Genomic DNA, 27,852 nt, shown 5'->3' with positions numbered 1-27,852 from the left:
CCCTACACCCTTGTGGACTTGCAAACAAAGTCAACAAAGTCCCTGTAGTACAATCTGCTATGACTTATCAGGATGACTAGTTGCATGGACTGTTGGGTAGTAGACCACCATGAAGTACGCACCAGTCCAGAACATTGAGGGTAGGAAATGGTAATAACTCTTTTGAACCATAAAATGACAAAGCGGGACAACCCTACAGCCTGACATCAAGTGCCCCATTTGGGTCTCTTTTTTCCCCTTGTGATGTAATCAGCTTGTATAACTGATGCCCGTCCACTGCCGACACTTCTTCTGTCACAGGGTTAGACTTTACAACCATCACTTACAAATTCCTCCCAAAACTGCTGGCTTTGTTTTCCTGCAAAATTAGAAGCTCTTTTACATGCTTAATGAACTTGAGAGGCCTACACTCGTAACCTGGAATATTTTAGTTTTGTAAATGAGAGGGAGTTGCCTATTCCCCTGGCCCATACCAATATCCGAAACGACTTTGGAGATGTTTCCTTTATTAGAATATACTCCTCCTCCCAAGACTCTTTTTGCATTTTGAGCTTTTGCTTTATGATCCTTGTGGGATGCCATTAATGAGAGGAACTCCACGTCTCTCAACTTACTGTGAGGACAGGTCTGCATTTCTCCACTTCTGCTGAAGTCCGGCAGGCTATAACGGAATAATGAGCTGCATTCATCATGGGCATGGCATCCGCACACACACACAGACACACGCATGCGGAAACAAGGCACAACCAGTTGTTGTCACACTTAATCTCTCTGAAGCAGAACAGCAAGCAACACTGCCTCTCAGAGCAGACTGACACAAACCATAAAAAGCAGTAATTACAATGAAAATATATGATCAAAGTATGCATTCCAAGAACAATTTGAATTATAGTATTTCTCCTGATTCACTGGCAGTGAAACATTATTCTCAAAGGTCTTCTTTTCTGTTAAATAGTCATAGAGAAGACGTCGAAGTGCTGTAGTGGGGTCAGCAATGTGTTACTGTAATAGCATATAAAAACATGGACAATTAAGTGTCCAAAGGGTTCATGTGTAGAACTGAGAGGACCTTCACGCCCGACCAACCGTCTTTTTCCGGTGTTGGGATATACAGTGGTTGGGCAAGCGCAGAAGAGATTGGTCAAAGTAATGGCGAAGTATGGTGGTCACACATGCTCCCCTTCCTTAATGAGTCAAGCATCCCAAGCTGGTGGAGATTTGAGGGGCACGGGCAGTATCCACTTGCTTCATAAAATTGAACATAGATTCGACTGTTCATTTCAGTAATGGTACACCTTCCTTACCCACTCTCTTCCTGGAACTCAGAGGACAACACCGTGCACCAGAAAGAGAGCAGGTTACTAAGCATAGGTGCAACCTGCAATTTACAGCTGCACCTTATCACATGATGCCAGCAGTCCATCCTTATGGCACCCCTTTTCTTTTACAACTGCTCCAGTTGAAGGGCATGACTGCAGGGTGGACACTGACGGAACCGGGGAAGCTGTTTTACAGTGACAGTTCACCTCCACCGCAAATAAAAATAAAAAATAAACATAAACTCAGAAAATCAAAATCACCCTCAATCTTCAATATACAATATTCATCTTATACACTTTTTGCTTTATTATAAAAGGACCATATAGAGCTGACAGGAAGCGAAGCGGGGCAGGGGATCGGGAAAGGTCCTCAAGCCGGGATTCGAACTCGAGACACTCGTAGCCGACGGCGCTATATGTCAGCATGCTGTCCATAAGGCAATCAGCGCCAAGCATGCATGGGTAAACTTGTATAGGCTTCCATATTACTGGTTCTCAACTAGATTCTGGCTGCATCTAGCTTGAGAACTGGATGTGAAGATGGAGGTTTGTATTGGTAGGTATTGCCTACTTGTCGATTCTAGAGGTACAACATGCTGGTGGAAAGCAAAAGAATAGCTCCTAAATACGAAGATGTCCTATGAGAAATCCTATGTCACAAACACCAGGATGAATTTGTATTTATATTTAGATGGATCTAAACATCACTGAATTTTATGGGAACTTCTGCAGGAAACTTCCACATCCTTGAGGACTTCATCATCAACAAACACTTTTCTCTTATTCTGTATATGTTTGAATGCATTCTCAATGTTTTCTGCAGGCAAATGAATAAGGAATGTAGATGTTAATACATAAAACACATCTATATTAGATGACTGATAGGATGGTGTAATCGACGTTGATATCCATCATATCCCCTGACCCCCAGTATCCCATAAGCTCCTGACTCCAAACCCCAACATCTTCCTCTATCAATCAAACCTCATCACTGCACTCTCTTCCTCCGAAGAGTTGGCCCAATCTTTCCTCAATGTTTTTTTCCCCTCAGATGGGGGGAGGGGGAGCGGCCGGCAGCCATCATTAATCAATATGTTGGGCTTTATTTGTGATAATTCATCATGACACAATATTAATGGGCAGCTATGCCCTTCAGAGGTGAGCCTCATGCAAATGCGGAGGGGGAAGCAATTAACTTTCGAGCGACGCGCGGATGATTCTAAATGACAAGGATATGTCAATTACCGCAACCAATAAAGAGAGACAGAGGCTGCGAGGGCAATCTATCCACTTTACGGCTTCTCCTCAGCCTCTTAAAGGTCTGTCTACACTAAGAGAGAGCAATCTTAAAACAGCATCTGGACAGGGCCTTGAATATGGCAGCTACTAAAAGACAACTTAATGATTTAAAACACTGTTTCCCAGGCTATTTCAGCTAACCCCGCTGCCCTCGTGGCATGCCCGTGTCATGCTAGCATAACTTGTTTGACTTCAAATGTCTAGAAAGTATGCGACTGACTGCTTCTTTTCACTTTTTTATGGTAGCTTAATTAGTAACGTCTAACACATAAAGGAGATGAGCATGTCTCAATTCATGTGTATTAAAACTTTTGATTCCCAGAATGCACCGTAAATTCAGTGACCATTGACTGCTCACTATATTCACCTACCGGAAATGTCGAATCCTGTGAAATATCATGCCTCCAAGGGACAGCTGGATAAAAATTCTGTACTAATTTCTGCACCATGTTTGACTTTTATGGTTGTTTTTTTGACAGAAGAAATAAACGCACACAGGTTTGAAACGACATGAGGATGTGTAAATGATGACCGAATTTTCATGCTTGGGTGAACTATCCCTGTAGGCCTCTTGTAATGTGAAGAATGAGCTCATTTTTCATGCATTATCTTAACAGCTACAATGAAGATGCATAAACAAAACAAATGATACCAGAAGAATATCAGACATGCTGTTTTACAGCAAAACTGTTGATAAATACGTGTTAATTAATTGAGTCATCAGCGTCCCAATGTTTGGATCAAGGCCCTCGCTGATTTCTGACTTCTCAGGTAGGGATCTGGGGAATAGCTTTTTGCTAATAATTGCTAAACACTGGATGTGTCAAACCTCTCTATAAAAACAGCGACACATTTTAAGGACATTAGCACTGAGGTTGATAAAACAGGTGCAATACTTGGCAGCTGTTTTCCAACATTCATCTCCAGAGAGACTTGTGCGAATCGACCTATGTTAATCACAGCCACCTTTCTATGAACAATTAGTTCTCTTCTCTGCACTATGCTAGCCTGGTTTATGAATATGTAATGCTTTAAAATGACTAATTTTCACCGTGCAGGACTCCAGCAGAGAATAAACACAAACTATCCATCACAGGCCATGAAAAAATTAATGAGAGCCAAGCAGACACACATCCATTGGCCACGCATCTCTTCAGAGCTGAAGCCAAGGGGCGAGGACAAATTAGCCTGCTTTATATCAGGGGCAAAGCGCATGGTTTGGCTGGTTAGAGGCAAGGTTTCCCACCAGGTATACATCTTTGTGAAGTAGAGGAGCATCCATTTACAAGTGTCAAGACTTGTAATGATGGGTTAGAAACTCTCCCTTGCGTTTTACACGGAATAACTCTACTATTGCAAGATCTGAAAGAGGAATGATCATTCAAACAAAAATTCGACATAATATGGAACATACTTCTTGTGCATTTACACTGAGGTTTCTTGTAAAATTGGCTGGACTGGAAGGCTTTTATAAGCACACTCCCCTCTCATGGCTCTCTGTACGTCCATGTAATACAGACGAACCGCAGTAGACTTGGTCTCAGTCCACAGAGCGTAGCAGAGCCTGGCAGCGCTGTAATTTCCCCACACTAAAAGCTCAACTGCCACCAGGGGACCTGTACAGAACATTACAGGTTAAGCCCTCATTTTGTCTCCAGGTTGCAGCAAGAAAAAAAGGGATCAGAGGAAGGAAGAAAAGAAACAAACTTTCCTTTTGCCCTGACCTGTAGCCAGCCATATACCCATGGTGCACTGGACGGCCCAGAGGTGTCAAGAGTGTTTGGGTGTGTTTTCCTCCAAACGAAAGTGGTTATTGTGTCCGAGGTCTGCAGGGGACGGAAGGCTAATATTGTTTTATGTGAGAGTGAGTGGAAAGGGAAAGCCAGATTACGACAGCAGCCCAAGCTAGCACGAGTTTAGGCCCCAGAGCTGAACAATACAAGACTGTCACAGAACAGCGGCAGTTTGTAAGTGAACAGAGAAAACAGAGAGTAAAATGACAGGGAGAATCGGTACCGCGATAATGTTTGCCACAAAACCATGGTATTTGAAACAAGTACCATGCCATTACCATGGTATTCTTTGAACAAACTTAAAATATATTCCAAAATATCATATTTATCAAATATCATATACAAACAATGAATCATGGTAACACCGCAATGCATTTTAAAATGGGATCAAATTTGTAGTCAAATACAATTGCACTAAAACTAAATCAAATGACTGAAACACATTTTTTACATAAATACATCAAGCAGTGATATTTCAAATGTAGTCTTTATTTTTATATTTTCAGTTTAAATTTTAGCAATTTTGTTTTATAAATTTAGTTAATTATTTTAGACATATATATATATGTGTGTGTGTGTGTGTGTGTGTGTGTGTATTATATTTATATATTTATATATATATATATATATATATATATATATATATATATATATATATATATATATATATATATATATATATATATATATATATAGCTTTAATTTTTTTATTTCAGATTTAGTTTTAGTAATTTTAGTACTTATTAAACCTAATGCACTCAAGCACTTAAGACTTAAGACAAACTTAAAGTAACATTTCAAATTTATAGTTATATTTTTCTTTCAGTTTTATATAAATTAATGTAGATAGATAGATAGATAGATAGATAGATAGATAGATAGATAGATAGATAGATAGATAGATAGACAGATAGATAGACAGATAGATAGATTCACTAATTATGATGTCACATTTGTGACCAAAACTTGGAATACAATAATATTACAATCATTCAGATTTTTGTTTTATAATTACATAACACTAAAATAAAAACACTATTAATGACAGCCCTAAAAATTATAATTATAAATGAGAGAAAAACCCTGAATCATGCACGTTTAATACCAGTTTAAAAAAAATGTAGATGTGCTTGTTATAGAAAACCCAGTTCTAGTTTCTCTCATAACATTCTCTTCTTTCTATCAAACAGAGAGCCTAGCACTTCCTAAATTAATCCTCCTCCTAATCTGGCTGATTCATGAGTCTGTGAAAATACAAGTTGCTTTAAATCTAGTTCCAGCTCTGCTCCACGCCACTGTAATGATAGCTGGATTATCTTGTAAGATGGGTGATGTATTGAGCTTTTTACTCATTCCTTTGGCCCTATGTTTACAATCTGCTAAATATGCATGTGAGTCGCTTGAGCAAATGAAGCCGTAAACCTCAGTCCCAGAGTATATTACAATCACAAGCGCTCATGCTGTTGGAGTATTGCTTTACTTTTACACTTCCACCAGTGTTTTTTCTATCAACCTTCGTCTTTTATTTCACATCTGTTGTGCTGCAAATCAATGTTCTGAGCTAGATAGCAAAAATAAATAAATAATCAGTTATTACAATAAAAGGTTCATTAATACTGCCTAATATTAATATTATTGCCTTCATATTGTCATGTTTTAAAACCGTGCAAGATGGCAGTCTGATCTACAGTGATGTTTCACGGTTGAACAGCAGCTTTAGGATAAATGTATTGAGACATTGAATCAGTCTTGATTCAGTGCTCGAGATCTATTCTAGGTTATATTTCTAATTAAATAAAGAGGGCACATCATTTAATCGAGTAATATGAACTTTTCATCGTAATTATTTGCCTAACTCTTTTAATTAAACCCATTGGCACTTAACAGATGAAGGGTTTAGAGGCAAGTTAATAAAGCAAGGTGAAAAGCAGTGAACTCTTTAACCTTCAACCACTGGCACTCATTAGAAGAGGACGACTGCACTGCACTCACTGCAGAGCCAGAGTTACTCAACACTCCATCATACACATACAAAAATACAAATGAAAAATCAATCATTTATAATACACTCTTTTTTAATACATGCTGAAAATTGTATTGTTCTTATAGAAGTATATGTGAGAATGAATTCTTTATATATATATTACGAAAGTATGAATTCAAAGCCAGTCAGTGATACCTTAAAGCCAATGCTGAAAATATCAGCAAGTCTGGAGTTTTTAATGTTAAACAAGTCTCTTCTGCTCACAAAGGCTGGATTTATTAAATTAAAAATACAGTAAATGAGTAATATTTACAATAACTTTTTTCTATGTGAATATATTGTAAAATGTAATTGATTACTGTGATTACTCTGCAGTACTGCAGTAATGATGCTGAAAATTGTTTGTAATGATGTTTCATAATTATACTGTTATAAACTAATTATGTTTTTCTGCCATCAAATAAATGCAGCCTTGGTTCCAAACTTGACTTGCAGTGTACTATACCTCGTGTATTCTCCTAAAACACAAGCACTCACACAACAGGTTCAAGGACCCTTCTCAAAAGAGCAGTGCGCCCCACAGCCCCAGGGTGCCCAGCAATATTCGCGGTCAGCATTCCAGACATGTCACTTCCTCTTTAAATCCACCAGCCTTCACCCATGATCAAGGCCAGCATCCCGAACCCCATGCATCGACATGACACGGGACGTTACCGCACACATGCTCCCAGGCTCTTTTTCCAAACAATTCCAGCTCCAAATCTAACACACTCTGCGTCTAGGGTAGGCAGAGAAAGAAAAAAAACAGACTGAGAAAACATCAGTGTGTGATCCTCCTCTTGCCGTGGATTAGCTGTTGTTTTGCACGTTCCACTTAAGCAAGGTGCATGACTTTGACCTCAATTATATTCTGTTCAATATTTGAGTCAGAGCGCTGAGATTGGGAGCCTCCAGTTACATCATCAAAGGTTAAACGGAAGACTAAAAGACTAAACTACAAGATCTCGCAAATAACTTGGATACACAAAGCAGTGGCAAAGTAAACATAATTAGCCTCCGTCTTTGTGCAGCTAATTTTGCTGATACAAATACACTTTTTTGGTCCATCTGTTTACCCCATATTGTTTTCGGTTTTAAAACACTTCAAAGCCATGATTTTTACTCTCTCTGTCTCTTTACGCAAAACAACAGACTAAATACTGAATTATTTTTGTCAAACAATGTTTATTCTCATAGCTTCAAATGAACTACAAAGCAATTAGATGCAAAGAGACATTTCATCTATGGCTGTGTTTGAGGAGCCTTGTAGTTTCCCATGCTACAAGTTTCTTATATATATTTTTTTTTTCCCACGTAGTTAACCCACAGACAAAGCAACACTTATAAAAACTAATTAGCTTTACTACAATTACACTGATCAGACACAATTTATTCTTCTCCAATCAGAGCCATAATTACTGAATCGAGCATAATAAGTGAGCATCTCATTTAGTGACAACAATAAACTGTAAAGTTGCAATGAAACGGAAGTAACAACATGTTTTCTTTTGTAGTGTGAGGTACATCTGAGAGAAGTTGCTTTGCACTTGCTTTACAATTAGTGGTTGACCGATATTGTTATTTTTTTTGACAGCCGATGCCGATATCTTGAAAAGCAGGGGGGGTGATAGCCGATATAAAGTCGATATATATTTAATATATATATATATATATCATATATATATATATATATATATATATATATATATATATATATATATATATATATATATATATATATATATATATATATATATTTTTTTTTTTTTTTTTTTTTTTTTTTTAATTAATATTTAAGAAATTTGAAATCATTTGACACTGGATTAAAAAATGTATGTGTAAAATAAACATACTTATACTTTAGATGACAAAGTATTTTTCACAAATAAATAAATATTTAATAAAAAATATATTAAAAAGGAAATAAACACTGTAACCAACAGGGTACTCAGTATTCTGGGAAGTTTGTGTGCATTGGGAATCATATTTTTTCAAATAAAGCCAGGGTAACACTCATTTTATATACAGCACACAGAGAAAATGACATGAATGTGACAGTGGGCAAATACATAAAGCGCAGAATAAATTGAAATCACGAGTTTAATGTTTAAAGCATTCAATTCACATGGACTACCGTCACACAGAGAACACGCAATCATTCTGGATACACATACACACTTCACAAGATCTCACAGCTGGATTCGACTAAGTTTGCAATGTTTGTGAAATTACATTTTCATTAGTCATTCAAAGACTTGTTTAAATGATCTAAATGCGTATTTGCTTAATGCTGACGGCAAACAAGAAAGTATTATAATGCTTTTGATGTGAGAGGATAACGGGAGATGGACTTTTTCACTGGAGGAAATGTTATTATGGATAGCAGACTCGTATTTTAGCTGGAAACAGAGGTTTGAAAAAACATTCTGACGGCACCCATTCACTGCAGAGGATCCATTGGTGAGCAAGTGATGCAACGCTACATTTCTCCAAATCTGATGAAGAAACAAACTCATCTTGGATGAGCTGAGGGTGAGTAATCGGTCAGCAAATTTTTTTAATTTTAGGTGAACTATTCCTGGAATGAACTGTCCAAACGGACCAAAGGAAATGCTACAAATAAGAGAAAATGTAGTCAAGTTAGTAGAATAGTTACTTTTACTAAGTTACCCCTCACCTCTATGGTTTATTCAGTACTAGCACCCAACATGACAGAAGTGGACTGCATTTACTAAACAACGTCTGAAGACCGTGAAGTCTAAACACGGTCAGTTATCTAATTACAAAGACCTGTCTATCCGCCGCAATGTTAATATGCTTTTTACGCATTACAAGGCTGAGCTTTCCTCCCATCAGCCCTCAGTGGAGAGGAGGGCCTGCCCTAATTGGTTCCAGAGCTCACCCTAACAACACAGCACAGCTCATCTTCAGCCGACGCGCTGTGGGTTAATTTTCATCTTGATTGTAAATACTGTTTCAGGGAAACAATGAACACATGCTAACACGAAGCTAGGTAGGCAATTAACATGATTACAAAGTACCTCATTACCATTTTGACACAAGGAGAAAAAAGTGTGGCTAATGCTCTTAAATGGGAAAAAGTGGTTAAGTTATTCTGCTGGACATTAGACAGGCCTTGATCTGAAAACAATCCCTCCTGGGGCTCTATTAAACCTCTCTCCCGGGATCATGAAACAAAGATCAGCAGAAATTTATAGACAATCAAGAAAATAAAGCATGGACTCAACCCATACGCACAACATTCTCAAGTACTCCACTACACTATATGCCATCACAACTTTCATCATTAGCCATCAATGCATTTGACTTAAAGCGAAATCAGTAGAAAGAAAAGAAACAAAATATCTAAAAAATAAAAATAAAAAAAAACTACTAACTATAGGACAGATTCACAAAACATTATTAAGAATAAAATTCTTAACTGATATGCTATTCCTATATTCCCTATATAAACATTTCGTACCCTCAAAACATTTAAGAATGTTCTTTTCTTGTTCCTTAAGATTATTCTAAAGACAAAACCTAATTCAGTAATTAAAATTCTTCTTATGACGAGTAAAACAGCAGCCTGTCAAAATTTTTTTTTAAATATTTAAGAACATCTTAAGAATCTTTCATAAACAGCATTTAGTAACATTTTTACAATTTCTTAGAATTGATCTTATTATATTATTAAAAAAGATTTTCATGAATCTGTTACTATCTTAAAAACACAGTTGTGAGCAAAAAGACGTTTTTTGTGGTGCTTCAAGTTGACCAGCAAGTCAACACAAACTGTCAACTTCTTCTTTATAAAAAAAAAAAAAATTTTTAAAACGTTAAAAAAAAAAAAGGGTTCTTGAGAAAATATAAATCTTCAGAAATTGCAATTAAATAATTTAAAAAATTGCATTCTAATGACCTCCATAGAATTGTAAGAAATTCCTTTGCATCTTTTTATGTTGTATGTGTGTGTGAATCTTTTACTATCTTTTCAAATAAAAAAGAATAATAATAGTTGAGTTTATTGTGATTATTATGGTAATCTGCAGTGCAAAAAGACAGCTTTTGTGGTGCTTCAAGTTGACCAGCAAGTCAGATTTTCTTCTTCTTAAAAAAAAAAGAAGTGTTCTTAAGAATATATTTTGAAGAAGTTTCCAGAAATTACAATCAAACACAATTTTAAAAAACTACATTCTTACAAACTCCTTAGAATCTTAAAAAAAATTCCTTAACTTCTTTTGTGTGTGTGTGTGTGTGTGTGTGTGTGTGTGTGTGTGTGTGTGTGTGTGTGTGCGTGTGTGAATCTTGCCTACATTAAATAAATAAATAAATAAATAAAAGAGTTTAAAAAAGGTAGTCCATTCAGGTTATTTTAGATTGAGGAGATTATCAAAATGTATTATTATTAATTTATTTCAGAAGACTGTCTGATCAATGAATGAAAAGCGCACACTAGGTCGACAGAACTGTACGAGCCAGCAGGGCTGTTTTTATTTGCTCTGCTGCACATCTGCTGTTTAATTCCTGCCTGCCTTTACTGTGGCCCCATCGCACACCATAATACCTCCACCCGCTCAACCCCATAAACACCACTAGTGTGCTTCTTATTCTAAAACTCATTCATAATACAAATATTCAGCCTTCCTTAAACGTCCGTGCTTCTAAGAATCTGAACATACATGAGCTTATCTGAGACTTCAGCTAGTCGTCTTCTGACAAATACGTCGTTATCAACAGCGCTCCACAATGAGAGGTGAAGAACTGAGCTGGTGCCCCTGAAAACGGTGGCTCTGCACTTCCCCCCGACCTCACAACTTGCTTTGACCTTCAGATGAGGCTTGGACAACCCTCCACACCTCCGTCCACAGATAAGGCCGGAGGATCTGGGAAGCAGAGATGGATGGGTTCCCGGCCGAGGGGTTAAAGCAAACGAGGAGAAGCGCGTGTGAGGAGCAGAACGCTGATTCAGCGTGACTCTGCGCTTTTCTGCTGTGATTACTGAAAATGGGAAGATGAAGGCATTTACGGTGTGATTAGTAAGCTTGTTCACACGAACACCGAGATCTGCAGAGCAACCCGACCTCCTCTATAAATAAACCATTGTTTCTCTCAGGACAATCAGCAATGTTTCAGTGCAGGAAATGACATTAGCAGACGGAGCTGTGTGTCACAACTTGAAGAAAACATAAAACATGCAAAAAAATAATAATAATAATGAATCAAGGATCGAGAACTAAATAACCGCAGATTGTCAGTACACTAAACTAAACATAATAAAGAAAAATATTTTGTTGCTCTCTGTTTCTATAGATAGATAGCTTGAGAGAAAGAGAGATAAATCGTTTATTATTATGCAATGTAATATTTATATTTGTCACTAAACATATACAGTAGTTTTATTTGTATTACTATTATTATTACTACTACTATTAGTAAAGAAGTCCAAAAATAAAGGATTACGTAAGTGCATTCAATGTCGTTCATTTTTTTCTGATACAAATAAACAAAATAATAATTAAAATGTAATTAAAAATACTACATTATTTAGTATTAAACACCATATATTAAACAATACAATATTATATTTTTTTAAATTTTAATATATATTAAACATAAATAAATACACTTTGTCACTAGACAAATATACAAATTATTAGTATTAGTATTATTACTACTACTATTAGTAGCAAAGTTGCAAAAATGAAGAATTACATAAGTGCACTGTGTGTCTTCTCTTTTTTATGATTTGCTATTTAAAATTTAAAATAATTAAAATATAATTCAATAACATAAGTAAAACAAAATTATTTTTTTTAAATATTATGTTACCATACATAACTATACATCATGGAAGTTGCAAAAACATTATTATTTACATTTTATATTTATGTAGGCTATGTATGTATGTATGCATGCATGCATGCATGTATATATATATATATATATATATATATATATATATATATATATATATATATATATATATATAGATATATATATAGATATAGATATAGATAGATAGATAGATAGATATATAGATATAGATATATATATACACATACATACATACTGTACATACATACACACACACACATACACACATATATAAGTATATATATATATATATATATATATATATATATATATATATATATTCAATCCATACAAAGATGGATATATCTGATACATCTATGAAGGTTGTATCAATAAATTACTCTTACAGCATTCTCAAGTTAATGCTAGATATAAAAATAGATGTATAAAACATTTTTTATTTATTTTGTGTATTTAACTAATTAAATTATGAAGTGAGTTAGGGTGAAAGAGTGAATTTGAAAAAAAGCAAAAGGTCGACTTAAAACTAAACCACCTCTGAACATGTTTAACAGATTTATCTCAAATAAATCCTTGATACCCAATTTTTTATTTTTATTTTCTTTTTCTTTATAACTGCAGCATATTTGACCCATGCCTCAAGAATCACTTATGGACTTTCTTGACAGGATCATTGTACTGCATGTGATACACTGCAGGATTTGACTCTGGATTTTCAACGCTAATTCTTTTCACTAATTCTTCCCTTGCTCCTCTGCAAGCCTGTAACGCTTTCCAATTGACCTCGGAAGTAGATGCGATAACCCTTCATTCTGTAGAGTCCAAAACATACATCTTTATCAAAATAACCTCAGCGTGAGAGCGTGGGAAGACACGGAGAGTGCATTCATCATTTTAACGATTAATTTCCTTGTCCTGTCCTTCCCCGGATCTATTAATATCATTCCTGAGGTGTAAGTATGCATTTCCCGTCGATGAGATTTATTCTGATATCATACGTTTCATTACTCATCCCGCAGCACCTGCGATTTAGGAGTCAAATCAAATTCAATATTTTTTAATCAGAATATGAAAATCTTAACTTGATCAAGCCATCTTCTGGTATTACTTTCCTCATTTCTCACAAGAACAGTCGTGAGGGCTCATATTTGGAGGATTAAATTCAAATGTTTTGCAATAATTGTTAGAGAATGAAAAATTAAAAATCCCAGCAAGGTGTCGGTAAACATTAATCAGATCGTCCAGCTTTCTTTGCCAGGTAATTTGCCTTAATATTTAAATGTTCTTTAATAACTCTGATTATTAAAGGATTCTGTGGATGTCTCCGTACTGGTTCTCCGCTGGCGGATTGCGGTGCGCTTGTAAAATGCCTCCGAGCGGAGCTGCTACATTTATTAAAACACAACGTGATTTGAAGCTGTCAGGGCTGAGGAATTATCTGCCGACGAGAAGAGCTTTGTTCAATTAGATATCGCCACTGCTTTAAAACACTTTAGATTCCCCTGTAATCCATTGGCATCCTGTAATTAATCAACTAATTCCAAGTCTCAGGATGGCTGTAATTACGGCACCTCGTAATAGCTTATTCTTTCTGCTCCAGCACCTACATTTCATTTGTTTATTTTCTCACACTCATAAATCTAGGGGAGTGTCAAGAGCGCCACAATATTAGTGCAATAATCAAAGTTAATTATCAGACGGCCCTCGTGCCCCCCTCCTGCTAATAATGGAGGCTATCAGAGAGATAGGTCTCGGCTGGGGCTGCGAGCACAGAGCCACGGGCAAAAACCCTGCCACACGACTTCCAAGACGAGATGAATATTAATTAAGAATTAGACTGTAAAAATGAGAAATTAAAAGAGGAGTTGAAAGCTAGGGGATCTTTAGGAGACGTTTGAGATTTTAAGTTTGCTTTTTGATGTTAAAAGTCTTCTACAAGAGCAGCAATTTTTTTTTTTTACTTAAATTATGGATGTTTACCAGAAGTTCTAGACAAAGAGCAGACAATTATGTCCAGAAACATATTTTATGGAAACACAGATATAAATGCTTGACCAATGCAATTCCATTAAACATACTTAACAAGCATGCTTAAGTTACTGCATCGTTAACAAAGGGATGTGCTACTGTTAAGAACAATAATGACAATAAAAATACATTTTTTTTTTTTTTATATGTTTTATATTTTTATTGGTTGTCATTGTTATTATAAGTCATCAACTGGGGGAAAAATCATATGAGAGTGACTCTTCTTCTGTGTTGTTATTGTTATAGTTGTAGTGTGGACCCTATTCTTGAAGGATTGGAATGACTATTAAAATTTGAACACTTTAATACTAAATCAAGTCCCTATTTAAGTGGTGAAAATAGATAGAAACTTCAATAGCTTCAGTTATGATAATAAAATAAAACCGGACCCAGGACAAGACCTTGTGGCACCTCTATGACAGGAAACAAAAAAAAAAAAAACTATTGTAACAACATTTACACTGTTAAAAATAATTTTATTAATCTGTATTTTTTCCTAGAAAAAAAAACTAAATATCCTAAAATTTCTTTGAAAAGCAAAACCTTGTAAGATATGACAAAAATCTTGAATTAAGTTTTCTCATTAGCAAATAATCATTAACTTGTTTCAAGCATACGCCTTACCAAATGTTTTTTTTTTCCTATGTGGATTTTCCTATCTGACAGAATTAGAATGGTTATTAAAACTTAACAGTTATTATTATAGTTTTTGTCTTTGTTATGAACAGTCCTTGATTTGAGTTTGAACCATTAAATGGAAATATGTATCAACTTACAACAAATATGCTAGGATTTTGTTGTTCAATCATGACTAGGGTTGGGCCGGTAGACGATGGCTGATAGACATCACGATGTTGAGCCGGCATCAAGATTCCTCCTCCACCCTCCCCCCAATCCGCTGCATCCGGACGCATCCTAATACAGTTTTCGTAAAGAAAATTACGTGTATACGGAATCCCTTAAGGGAAAAAATACTAGATAGGAGGAAAATAAATTTCAATACTTTCTCTCGCAGTTATATCATTGGGTAATAAAACTGTATATAAATTTCAGGCATCAGGGAGCCACTATGCCTCGCATTAAAACTGCTTTTGAATGCACAATCTCTTTTTAGTTTCACTTTCATGATCGCATGTACTCTGTTTATACTATGGAGTGGCAGCACTGACCACACATTTTACAAGATTAGATATTTGTCAGTGGTGCTCAGGATCTGCAAATCATTTGCCATCATCTCTCATTACTCTGTTTATATGGTAAGTGAAATTTTATGTACTGTAATATAAACAGGAAACCATTAGCAATCGTTAATTGTTCTCCGTGCCTTTCTGAATATGGATACACTCTTCGGGCAGAACCCCTAACTCCCCCCACCCCACCCCCGATGTTATCGTCCATTGCGATGTTTCACTGAAGATATCATCCGATGCCAATTTTGTAGACATCGTCCAACTCTATTCAAGTCAGCAGTTGGGTGCTAATATCCGCTATAGTATTCAATGCGCCAAAGCAAATGAACTTGTGCTGTGTTATGAACTGCAGTTCAACCTATCAAAAAGTAAGGCAAAAATGCTCTCCCAGAATCCACTGCAACAAACTTAGAGAAAAAAAATTAATCAAAGATGAATTATAGACACGATACGCAATCTGATAAGCAATCAATCAGTTACTCATTACTGCCAAAAAAAAACAATAACGAACAATTTGGATTTCATCAGCAATAGGATAGACTAGAGAAAAATTATTTAATGACAGTAATTAAAATGTAATTAAAACACACTCCTCAGAAAAAAAAATGTGAAAAGCATAACAATGCAAAATATTGTTTTCTTTTAAGGAGAAAAAAATCTAGGAAGAGTAAGAATGCTTCAAATAATGTATAGTCAAAATTATGCAAATGCAAAACAGGGCTCCAAAAATAAAAATAATAATATTTTAGTAAAGAGCCACTTTGAGGAATTTTTTTTTTTTAGGTGCCACAGAATAAACATGTTTTATTTATTTTATTAATATTTTTATTTTATTTTGCACAATTTTTTGCACAATTATTTATTTATTTTACATTTTAACATTTCAATCATATATGTCATGTGTTTAGGTTCTCATCTTTTCTTGACCAGCATTTTAATCCATCTTGTAGATAACCTGGGAACTAAAAAAGTGGGAAACTAAATGTCTTTTCCAACTTGAAATTTACCGTGTCACAAAGAAGTGTTCATTATCTGTACCAACTATCATGGACCATAAGCATCACTTGGCCACTGAGTGTAGTTTAGCACCTCCTCAATGCATCCTGTAAATTTTGTCATACACTCTTACAAAATAAAGGTGCTTCATGATGCCATAGAAGAACCTTTTTTGTCTAAATGGTTTCATAAAGAACCTTTAACATCTGAAGAACCATTTCACAAAAGGTTCTTTGTGGCAAAAGAAGGTTCTTCAGATTATAAAAAGTTGAGAGAGAGATAGTTTCTTTAAAGAACCTTTGACTGAAGGGTTCGTGAAACCAAAAATGGTTCCGTGAAGAAACCTTTTGTAAGCACCTTTATTTTTAAGAGTGTATGTCTTTCAGACTTTCAGTCTGTTTTGCTTAATTAGTAAAATGCAATTTTATAAGAGGAGTTGAATCATGTAGACAACAGGTTAAGTAAAAATATTAAACTGCAATAGCGCATAAATATAGCAAAATGCTCCTATTTATAGTTATTTTTCTAGCTGACTGATGAGCTTATGGACACTGAAGGGTTATTCTGAGGTAAATGTATATTAAGTTGCAATGTTTACAAGCTTTACACGTTTTCTGCAGTTTGAAACACTGAATGAGCTTTTACACGAGACATTTCAGTAAGTTGTACTGTAGGCCCTCTTATAAAATAGCCTACTTTTTGATGTTAATTCATGTTCATTATGTATTATAGTAGTAAAGAGAAAGATAAATGGGTTACTTACCCCTTGAACTTATGGCACTAAAGCACAACCATGCATGCCGCATTAAAGAGCGCCAAAAAACTGTATTTTATTGTTTGTATTTTGTTATGAATTTTGGATAATTTTAAAGCTGATACTTTGTTTATTAAAAAGTAACAAAGCACACAAAGCTTTTTGCGATTACTGGACTCAACTGGGGGAAAAATCATATGAGATGTGAGTGACTCTTCTTCTGTGTTGTTATTGTTATAGTTGTAGTGTGGACCCTATTCTTGAAGGATTTTGAAAGACTAATAGTCAAATATCTTGACAACTTAATAATAAATTCAAAGTCCCCTATTTAAGTGGTTGAAAAATAGATTAGAACAGAAACTTCAAAAGCTTCAGTTAGATGATTAATAAAGATATATTAAAACCGGGACCCAGGGACAAGACCTTGTGGCACCTCTTATGACAGGAACAAGAAAAAAAAAAAAAAACAAAAAATCAAATTGTTAACAAACATTTTCCACTGTCTAAAAATAGAATTTTAGTAATCTGGATTTTATTCCAAGAAAAAAAAAACTAATATATCCTAAAATTTCTTTGAAAAGCAAAACCTTGATAAAGATTAGACAAAAAATCTTGAATTAAGTTTTCTCATTTAGCAAATAATCATTAACTTGTTGTCAAGCATACGCCTTACCAAATGTTTTTTTTTTTTCCTATTGTGGGATTTTCCTATCTGACAGAATTAGAAATGGTTATTAAAACTTAACAGTTATTATTATAGTGGGTTTGTCTTTGTTATGAACAGTCCTTGATTTGAGTTTGAACCATTAAATGGAAATATGTATCAACTTACAACAAATATGCTAGGATTTTGTTGTTCAATCATGACTAGGGTTGGGCCGGTAGACGATGGCTGATAGACATCACGATGTTTGAGCCCGGCACATCAAGATTTCCTCCTCCACCCTCCCCCCAATCCGCTGCATCCGGACGCATCCTAATACAGTTTTCGTAAAGAAAATTCGTTGTATACGGAATCCCTTAAGGGAAAACAAAAAAAAGCACTAGATAGGAGGAAAAATAAATTTCAATACTTTCTCTCGCAGTTATATCATTGGGGTAATAAAAACGCTGTATATAAATTTCAGGCATCAGGGAGCCACTATGCCTCGCATTAAAACTGCTTTTGAATGCACAATTCTTTTTAGTTTTCACTTTCATGATTCGCATGTACTCTGTTTTATACTATGGAGTGGCAGCACACTGACCACACATTTTACAAGATTAGATATTTGTCAGTGGTGCTCAGGATCTGCAAATCATTTGCCATCATCTCTCATTACTCTGTTTATATGGTAAGTGAAATTTTATGTACTGTAATATAACAGGAAACCATTAGCAATCGTTAATTGTTCTCCGTGCCTTTCTGAATATGGATACACTCTTCGGGCAGAACCCCTAACTCCCCCCACCCCACACCCCCGATGTTATCGTCCATTGCGATGTTTCACTGAAGATATCATCCGATGCCAATTTTGTAGACATCGTCCAACTCTATTCAAGTCAGCAGTTGGTGCTAATATCCGCTATAGTATTCAATGCGCCAAAGCAAATGAACTTGTGCTGTGTTATGAACTGCAGTTCAACCTATCAAAAAGTAAAAAAAAAATCTCCCACAAACAACCCAAACAAACAAACATAAAAAAAAAAAAAATTAATCAAAGATGAATTATAGACACGATACGCAATCTGATAAGCAATCAATCAGTTACTCATTACTGCCAAAAAAAACAATAACGAACAATTTGGATTTCATCAGCAATAGGATAGACTAGAGAAAAATTATTTAATGACAGTAATTAAAATGTAATTAAAACACACTCCTCAGAAAAAAAAATGTGAAAGCATAACAATGCAAATATTGTTTTCTTTTAAGGAGAAAAAAATCTAGGAAGAGTAAGAATGCTTCAAATAATGTATAGTCAAAATTATGCAAATGCAAAACAGGGCTCCAAAAATAAAAATAATAATATTTTAGTAAAGAGCCACTTTGAGGAATTTTTTTTTTTTAGGTGCCACAGAATAAACATGTTTTATTTATTTTATTAATATTTTTTATTTATTTATTTATTTATTTATTTATTTATTTATTTATTTATTTTACATTTTAACATTTCAATCATACTGTCATGTGTTTATGTCTCATCTTTTCTTGACCAGCATTTTAATCCATCTTGTAGATAACCTGGGAACTAAAAAAGTGGGAACTAAATGTCTTTTCCAACTTGAAATTTACAGTCACAAAGAATTGTTCATTATCTGTACCAATATCATGGACCATAAGCATCACTTGGCCACTGAGTGTAGTTTTAGCACCTCCTCAATGCATCCTGTAAATTTTGTCATACACTCTTAAAAATAAAGGTACTTCATGGTGCCATAGAATTACCTTTTTGTCTAAATGGTTTCATAAAGAACCTTTAACATCTGAAGAACTTTTACATTTCACAAAAGGTTCTTTGTGGCAAAAGAAGGTTCTTCAGATTATAAAAAGTTGAGAGAGAGATAGTTCTTTAAAGAACCTTTGACTGAATGGTTCGTGAAACCAAAAATGGTTCCGTGAAGAACCTTTTGTAAGCACCTTTATTTTTAAGAGTGTATGTCTTTCAGACTTTCAGTCTGTTTTGCTTAATTAGTAAAATGCAATTTTATAAGAGGAGTTGAATCATGTAGACAACAGGTTAAGTAAAAATATTAAAATGCAATAGCGCATAAATATAGCAAAATGCTCCTATTTATAGTTATTTTTCTAGCTGACTGATGAGCTTATGGACACTGAAGGGTTATTCTGAGGTAAATGTATATTAAGTTGCAATGTTTACAAGCTTTACACGTTTTCTGCAGTTTGAAACACTGAATGAGCTTTTACACGAGACATTTCAGTAAGTTGTACTGTAGGCCCTCTTATAAAATAGCCTACTTTTTGATGTTAATTCATGTTCATTATGTATTATAGTAGTAAAGAGAAAGATTAAATGGGTTACTTACCCCTTGAACTATGGCACTAAAGCAACCATGCATGCCGCATTAAAGAGCGCCAAAAAACTGTATTTATTGTTTGTATTTTGTTATGAATTTTGGATAATTTTAAAGCTGATACTTTGTTTATTAAAAAGTAACAAAGCACAATGCTTTTTGCGATTACTGGACAGCAAGTGCACTTCAAATACTGACGTTCACGCATAAACAGAACACAGCATAGACCTAAGATCTTGTTAAGAAGAAGCCATATTATTAATGATTATCCACCTTTTTCTTCAATGCGGAAGTAAGCCAATGGGTGAGACTTCCGGTTAATTAGCCGCTATAGGTAAATAATGAGGAGAATAACAACGTGCAGTAAATGGTAAAAACATTTGCACTAAAAAGCAGTGTGCTCATTAAGATAACACATTAAAATAACATGATAAGACACACCAACTTTCAATATCAAGCAGCAAAACGAACTGTTATGTTCAAGCAAAAATATGTGGGCGGAGTGGATTTAGATGAGACCGTAAGCCAGACCCATAGAATTTACAAATGGCTGCGCCCATATTTACGAAAAGAAAATGGTGGATAAACAAGAATTGTTAACGAAATTGGCAATATCCACACAGCTGACAGCTTCACCTGTTGTAGTTAGTTCAAGCTGTGCATGAAACAGACACAGCTTTTCTGCACTTTCACTTCTTACGTCTCTGTCATTTCAATCTCTCTCACACTGCACAATTGAGCTGGGTTTATTAGGTGTGCGGCAGCGATGAGGACTGTTTGAAACTTTTTTTCCACTAAAACTTTGATGCGCATCATCTCAGTTTAATACGTGAACATAGCAAAAGCAAAACAATCAGGAAAAAAGGCATTAGATGCAAATATTTAAGTTATAACATGTAAATACATAGGCCTAGTCGCCAGTGGCGACCTCAACAAAAACTTCACTCACAATTTAATATTTTTGGTTGCAAATTTGACCGTTTTAGTTGCAGTTTGGAGCCCTGCAAAAGTCAAATGCATCTGTTAGGGGATCTGTCAATGTGCAGATATATTAGGGATCCGCTGATGGTGATGGATCAGCTGATAGATGCTGCTTTCAGAAGCTCGAGTGTGCTTCTATGTAAACGCTCTGTGTAGAGCGTGAAGCGATGATCATTTAAGCCAATCACAGACATATCTGTTGAGCATGTGAATGCAATGACCAATCACCACTGTGCAAGAATCTGCTCAACAGCGCTCAAATCTTCGCAGGAAATGGAAGTTTTTAAAATTTCAGAACCTACTAGTATCACGGTCTGTACTTCTGAAAACTCTAATTTGCGATCAGTGCTATTTGTGTGGAATGCAAAGAGTTGCTACCTATGAAGAACATTTCAGCTCATATCAGCTGAGGTTACATATGAGGTTACATGTCAGTTAGGATGCTGCCATAGACGGCAGCTGACTATGTAGGAAGTAGACAGTGAGACAGCTCACTAGGATTTGGAAGAGCGCTAATGACTCAAAAGTCCACCTAATTGTGTTACTCATGAGAAGGCAGAGATGCCAGCTACACAAAACGTGATTTATGTAATGTAAAGGTCACACGGGATGACGTCCCACTGAAGAAGGAGTCACAGTGTGTGTGTGTGTGTGTGTGTGTGTGTGTGTGTGTGTGTGTGTGTGTGTGTGTGTGTGTGTGTGTGTTCTTACTCACCCATTCTTCCGTGATCAGACTCACTGCTTTACTGGCACGACTTTGGTTTCGGCAAGCTAAGATCACATGAGCACCATGAAGAGCGAAAGAGCGGGCAGTCTCAAAACCTGCAGATAGGGTGTGGGTGGGTAGACAAGGGATTGTGGAAGAGAGAAATAAAATGATTAAGATAAGTCACTTGACTATGATAAGTTCACAGTGCTCTTGCTGTTATTTGCAGAAGCCTAATCCGAGCAAAGGGTGCATGAGTCCTATCTCTTGGATTTATTCTCCTTCAGACAGAAAGCCAAAGGCTCTTATAAAACTCAATCAAGTCCATTTTCAAGTGTTATAAAAAATTATCAAATTAAAGCACAGAAAATCCAGTAGCTTCAGTAATGATAATGAAATAAAACCGGACCCAGGACAAGACCCTGAGGCACATCTATGACAGAAAACAAAAATGTCTATTGTAAAGACATTTACAATGCTAAAATATTTTTATAAAACTGTATTTAAAAAATGTCAATATCCATAATTCAATTAATTTACTTGAAAAGCAAAACAGTGTAAGAATATATAACTTTTTCTCAAAAAAATATACTGTAACTTGAATCAAGTTTAGTTTTCTTACCTCATTAGCTAATTATTATCCTCTTGTTTAAAGCATAAGCCCCACCAAATACTTAGATTCATAATTTAAATAAAAAACATACGGGTAAAGAAAAATTTTTTACGTTGTTAAAAATATAGATTCTCTGATTCAGGTCTTAAAGGGTTTTAAGGCCTTTTTATTAAGGATGGGCGCTTTTTATTTAACTTCTTTTGGACTGATGCACCGCAACACACGCTGAGTGCCATTAAACAGCTTGAAAGATCAAAGACAATTTTTAATATAACTCCGTCTGGATTCATCTGAAAGAAGGAAGTCATATACACCTAGGATGACTTGAGGGTGAGTAATTTATGGGCTAATTTTCATTTTTGGGTGAACTAACCCTTTAATTTACTTTAGAAATAAAATTGCACAAGATATTCATGATCTTTTTTTTTTTTTGGCTTGTACTGGAAAACAGAGGGAAAAAAGCACGGATTAAGAAAAAGTAACAAAAATAACAAAGAATAAGTCATTAAAGGGGAACTAAAGTCTTTTATATATCAACTTCCTCGCAAAACCCATGATCTTAAAGCACTTCAAAGCTAATGTGATAAGACGCTCCATCACAGAGCGTAAAGATATTTTGGCCTCATTTAGAAATTGCTCTGATGGTTGCCTCATATCAGTTTCTCAAATTAATTTTCGAAATCGCCACTCTAAATGGGTCAGTCAAACCCGAAAGGTAGAAACAATGATCTAAATATATACGGTATGGGAAGGCAGAAACACAAAACATTTGCTTCACCGAAAAAGGTTATATTTAGGGGGGACTTGGGGTATTGTTTTGGCTGGTTTTGCTGACCTGCCGTTTTGCATTGTGCGTTTGATTACACCAAGTGTGTTTAAAGTTTCTCTTAAGCTGGCATCAGCACTTTATTACCCGGAGTGGGCACCAGTCATAAAGGTACACGTGTCTCAGAATAGATACTGCAAGAAAAAGCCTCAAGTTCATAACAATGGCTCAAGTTTGCAGGTCCGACATTAATAATCAAGTTAAAAAAATCAGAGGGAATTTCAGATGGGGCGAACGGTCTATTTTGCCATCATACGAAAGGACACAAAGGTCAAACCTCTAAATTTACAGTGTCCCACGACACCAGGGTGAAGGAAACAGCTGTCCTGTCTGCAAGACTTTTGAGCTTTGTGGGTTTTTTTTAACCCATAATCCTCAGATGCATGTTTTTATTTCTGCCAGCCAAATTTGCTCATTAAAACCAGTTTAATTACAGCAAACTGGCTGAAAACGCAAACAGATATGCACTCTCTTTGCAAGCTACTTTTGTCGTTAATGTAAACCAGACACAAAGACAGAGATAAATTGGCCTTTGCACTTTTCCCTTGACACACGGGAGCTCAAACGTTCGTCTAAGTGTGGCAGCAGCTAGCAGGTGGACTAAATGTGCTGCGTCGCCGCATGGCTGTTCCCCCGTGCAGCGGTGCTTTACTGGCTGGCCTGCCTGCTCTCTCTGACTGTGAAATAACCCTTGGCCATTCTGCTTGTAAAACATATTACACTGTCATGGCTCAGAAAAGACCTGACAGGCCAACACGGCTCAAACAGAGAGGCATGACTCCATCACTCTGTGAACCCTCTCCAATGCAGGGAATTATGGGTATCAGTGGATATGAAAGTTGACAGCTGTCACTGATTGTGAGTGACACTTGCATGCATGTCAGAGGTTTTTTCGCTTCACTTTTTCCTCTTAAGTTCACTCATGATGGGAGACCTGCACCATTCATTCACAAAGACCAAAACGGATCCGGCAATCATTTTAAATGATTTCAGCCCTTTTTTTATGCACAAGAAAGGAACCTCACAAAACCTGAACATTGCTGTCTTATATTTCACCCCTAAATTAAAATAAAGAAATAAGATAAGATTTGCATAAATCAACAAAGCCTATTTTGAGGCCATTATTAAGAGCCAGAATTTCAAGTTTCAATTTCACTGTTACATTATTTGTGGAATAAACAAACAAACAAATGTTCTATTTACTTTAATAAAGAAAAGTAATTTTTCATGTATTACTATAAATATTACCAGTTTTATGAATGATTGATTGACCGATTGATTAATTAGAGGAAGCATAAAATGCTTCAGCATATTCTGTTTAAGTGACTGAGAGTGGCTTTGTCTTAATAAATAAATACATATTACTATAGTTCTGTGATTAATGGCTTGTGAAATATTAATATATTGTGACAGCATGTCTAATGTCTTTAATTAATGCTTTTTTGTTTTATATGTGCACTGTACATAAGTATGTGTGTGTATATATGTATGAATGCAGGTATTTTTATTATTTTATTATATATTTGTTCATTGTGAAACCATAAAATCTAATTTAGCAAGACAAAGCAACTCATGGTGACTGAAAAAGCATGTGCTACTCTGCATGAAAAATATAAATAAATAAATAATTAAATACATGATGTAATGACAATATAACAAGCATAATTAAATGTAGAAAATAAATGCATTAAAAAAAAACTACAAAAGCACAAAAATATGTAAGATTTACAGTAATATGAAAGATGGAAATGGGCTCAAATTACACACTGAAAAATCTCTTAATGGTACAACTATTAGACTTTTTTAAGCCTAAATAGAGTATAAATATATACAGCCTATGATTTTATTTCCTTCTGATTTTGAAGTGGAATGTGACCCAGGTGTGTGTTCATGAGATTTTCCCTGGACTGAAAAAGAGAGAGAGGGAATAGGATCGGAAATGCACTTCATACAAGTTTTCCAACACACATACATATGTAAAAACCCTTGATTGATAGTCTGGCCTTCCTCTTCTATGCAAACTAACCGAGTTTGACAGTGTGCCGGCGTGATTCCGAGCCACAGACAGTTGGGATGATAGCGTGGATTAAAATGAACTTTAATTAGATTATGTTTTAATCTGATTTTCATTAAAAGGTAACTAGAAGGCCTAATTGTGAGGAGAGAGCTAAGGAGTATTACCCATTAAAACTCAAAATTGGAGTAGGATAAGAACTCCTCTCTGACAAACCAAGCATGGAATTCAATTTTATGACACCTTATTAGGAGTAATGGAGAACGCCGTGTGTATCTGCACAAGGGGCTTCCTTCCCGAGAAACAGACACCAAAATACAAACAAGAGACGTGAGAATTTAAATGCCTTTCCTGCCAGCAAACCACCAAACAAAATACCGATTTACTAGCAAATCCATAACATGACAATTAAGCACTGCGCTTTCATTGTCGCATTAATGAAAAAAGTGTCGCATTAGCGGTGATCAAAAGAGCAACTCGCAGTCACCTTGTAAAAATCGTGGCGGTTGTTCAGCTTGAAGTGTGAATTAATCAACACTGTTGTTTTTTGTAATGGAGAACAAATTAGAACATGTTTAACGACAACAGCGACCCGCCATGTATTATTTATGGAAAATAAGAGGGGCTTGACATTAATTTGGACGTAATGACTCTGCTTGTTCGTCAAAGAGAGGCAGTGAGACCCTGCACGCATTGGGGGAGAAATCCAGCTAAATTAGCATGACACTTCAATGGCTGTCAGTCAGTAATATGATCACTGCATTGAATTTTACTGATGTTTGCTTAGACAAGCATAATATTGCTCATGCTGAGGGTCAGGGATCTGAACAAACCCTCTAACCTTAAAGATAGCGCTTTGGCATATAACGCATTGTGTGGAAGCCATGAAGAAGGGATGTTCCAGAGGTGACCTCTGGGTCAGTTGATGGTTTTATTGTTTTGCTAAGTTCTTCTGCAGGTCACATCCTGGTCTCTAGTGGGAATGTGCATTTTAGAGTGAAGTATGGGGCAATAATCCAAGATAAACACAAAGAGCGAACAGATTAACACTCTAATTCGACAACATGATCCTCATTGATATTCTTTTTCATCACTCGGACTCATGTCTTCCATTGTTATTTTAAAAGTTTTTCTGCTTTATTAGACAGTTTTACAGTGCAGAATGCACATCAAATTGTTTTGAACAGAAAAAAAAGAGGGAGAAAGTGGGATTTGTAAATGTTGCAGGCCAGAAATGAACCTGAATCATCCACACCAGCACCACAGCTCAAAATTTCAGGAGCACATTGGGCAACCACTGCACCACTGCTCTGTCCTGCACTAGATTATAGTATATAGTATCTACTGTGTGGTGTGCATTTGTTAATGTGGCTAACTGTTAGTCAGAGAAGCATTTTTGTTTTATGGCTTACTCTGCGTTAATAGACAGATTTATGGTGAAGAACAGACACCAAATTGCTGTGGAAAGAGAAAAAAGGACGGAGAGAGTGTTTAAGTGTTTAACAGTCTATCTGACCAATGAGAGGACAAGAAAATGCTGGAAAGAGTAGCTACGCCTCGTTTTGAAGGCTGCGCCCTCCAGAGGTCGCATTTGTAACCCACACACGTCTTTAAAGATTTGAATATTATTTCAGAAAAGTAAATATTATCGAATTTACTGTTATTCCGCATGGGGCAAAGTTACAGTTTAATTTGCTTCCATATATTGCTTACTTTTCTAAAATGCTGCGGCAAGGAACAGGAATGGAATGGAATTGGGCAATTCTGCAGGCTGGACTCGAACCTGAATCATCCATATGAGAACTACACCTCAAATATTCGGGAACACTTGCACCAAATACAAATACGGCTTTGTCCTGCACTAGATCCTAATGAATCAGAAGACACTGAAAGACATAACCTGGCAGGGAATGCACATATTTGTGAATATATTGCGCAGTGGTGCCCAAATGAAGCAGGTGAACAAAGTTCCAATTAAGCTGATGTTACGTCCCAATACCACTTCTTGAAGACCCTTTTGGAGCCATCGAATTATTGCTTGGCTTGATTTGACTTATCCGACTTCTGGCTCAGCAAATGTGTAAGTTTGGGGTGGGGCTACCAGTTTGTCAGACCAATGGGAGGCCTAATGACCATATATGGTCATGAAGCATCTCAGGGGGCGGGGCTAGAGACAGCAGGTGAGGTGAAACATATATTTTGGTGTTAAAACGAGAAGTGTGGTGCTTCCATCAGTGTGCAGGGAGCCTTAATTTCTGCCATTAATAACCCCCCCATCTTCATTTGGGATTGGGGGAGATGTTGTCACGGCCCAAAGTGAAATGTATGGTTTGTAATTACAGGAGTCTGAGGAGCAGAGTTCCACCTGACCAGCCCCACGCCGTTCTATTACCCCCGCTGCTTTTGCCCCCGGCTGCCCTCCGCCGTCCTTCCCTCACGTACTTCGTCTTTGACCCC

At 35.9% G+C, this 27,852-nt stretch overlaps 1 protein-coding gene across 1 annotated transcript in view; it reads right to left on the bottom strand.

The window, feature by feature from the left end:
* wwox (WW domain containing oxidoreductase) overlaps positions 1–27,852 on the bottom strand; it is a 227,186-nt gene that overhangs the window by 189,041 nt on the left and 10,293 nt on the right. Inside the window, 1 exon segment of the mRNA XM_042753325.1 lies at positions 21,952–22,058. Coding sequence (XP_042609259.1) covers positions 21,952–22,058 — 107 coding nt within the window.

The sequence above is a fragment of the Cyprinus carpio genome, chromosome B25, assembly GCF_018340385.1.
Source record: "Cyprinus carpio isolate SPL01 chromosome B25, ASM1834038v1, whole genome shotgun sequence".
In the NCBI taxonomy this organism is placed as follows: domain Eukaryota; kingdom Metazoa; phylum Chordata; class Actinopteri; order Cypriniformes; family Cyprinidae; genus Cyprinus; species Cyprinus carpio.
The sequence above is the reverse complement of the archived record's forward strand: the minus strand, read 5'-3'. Positions and strand labels throughout refer to the sequence as shown.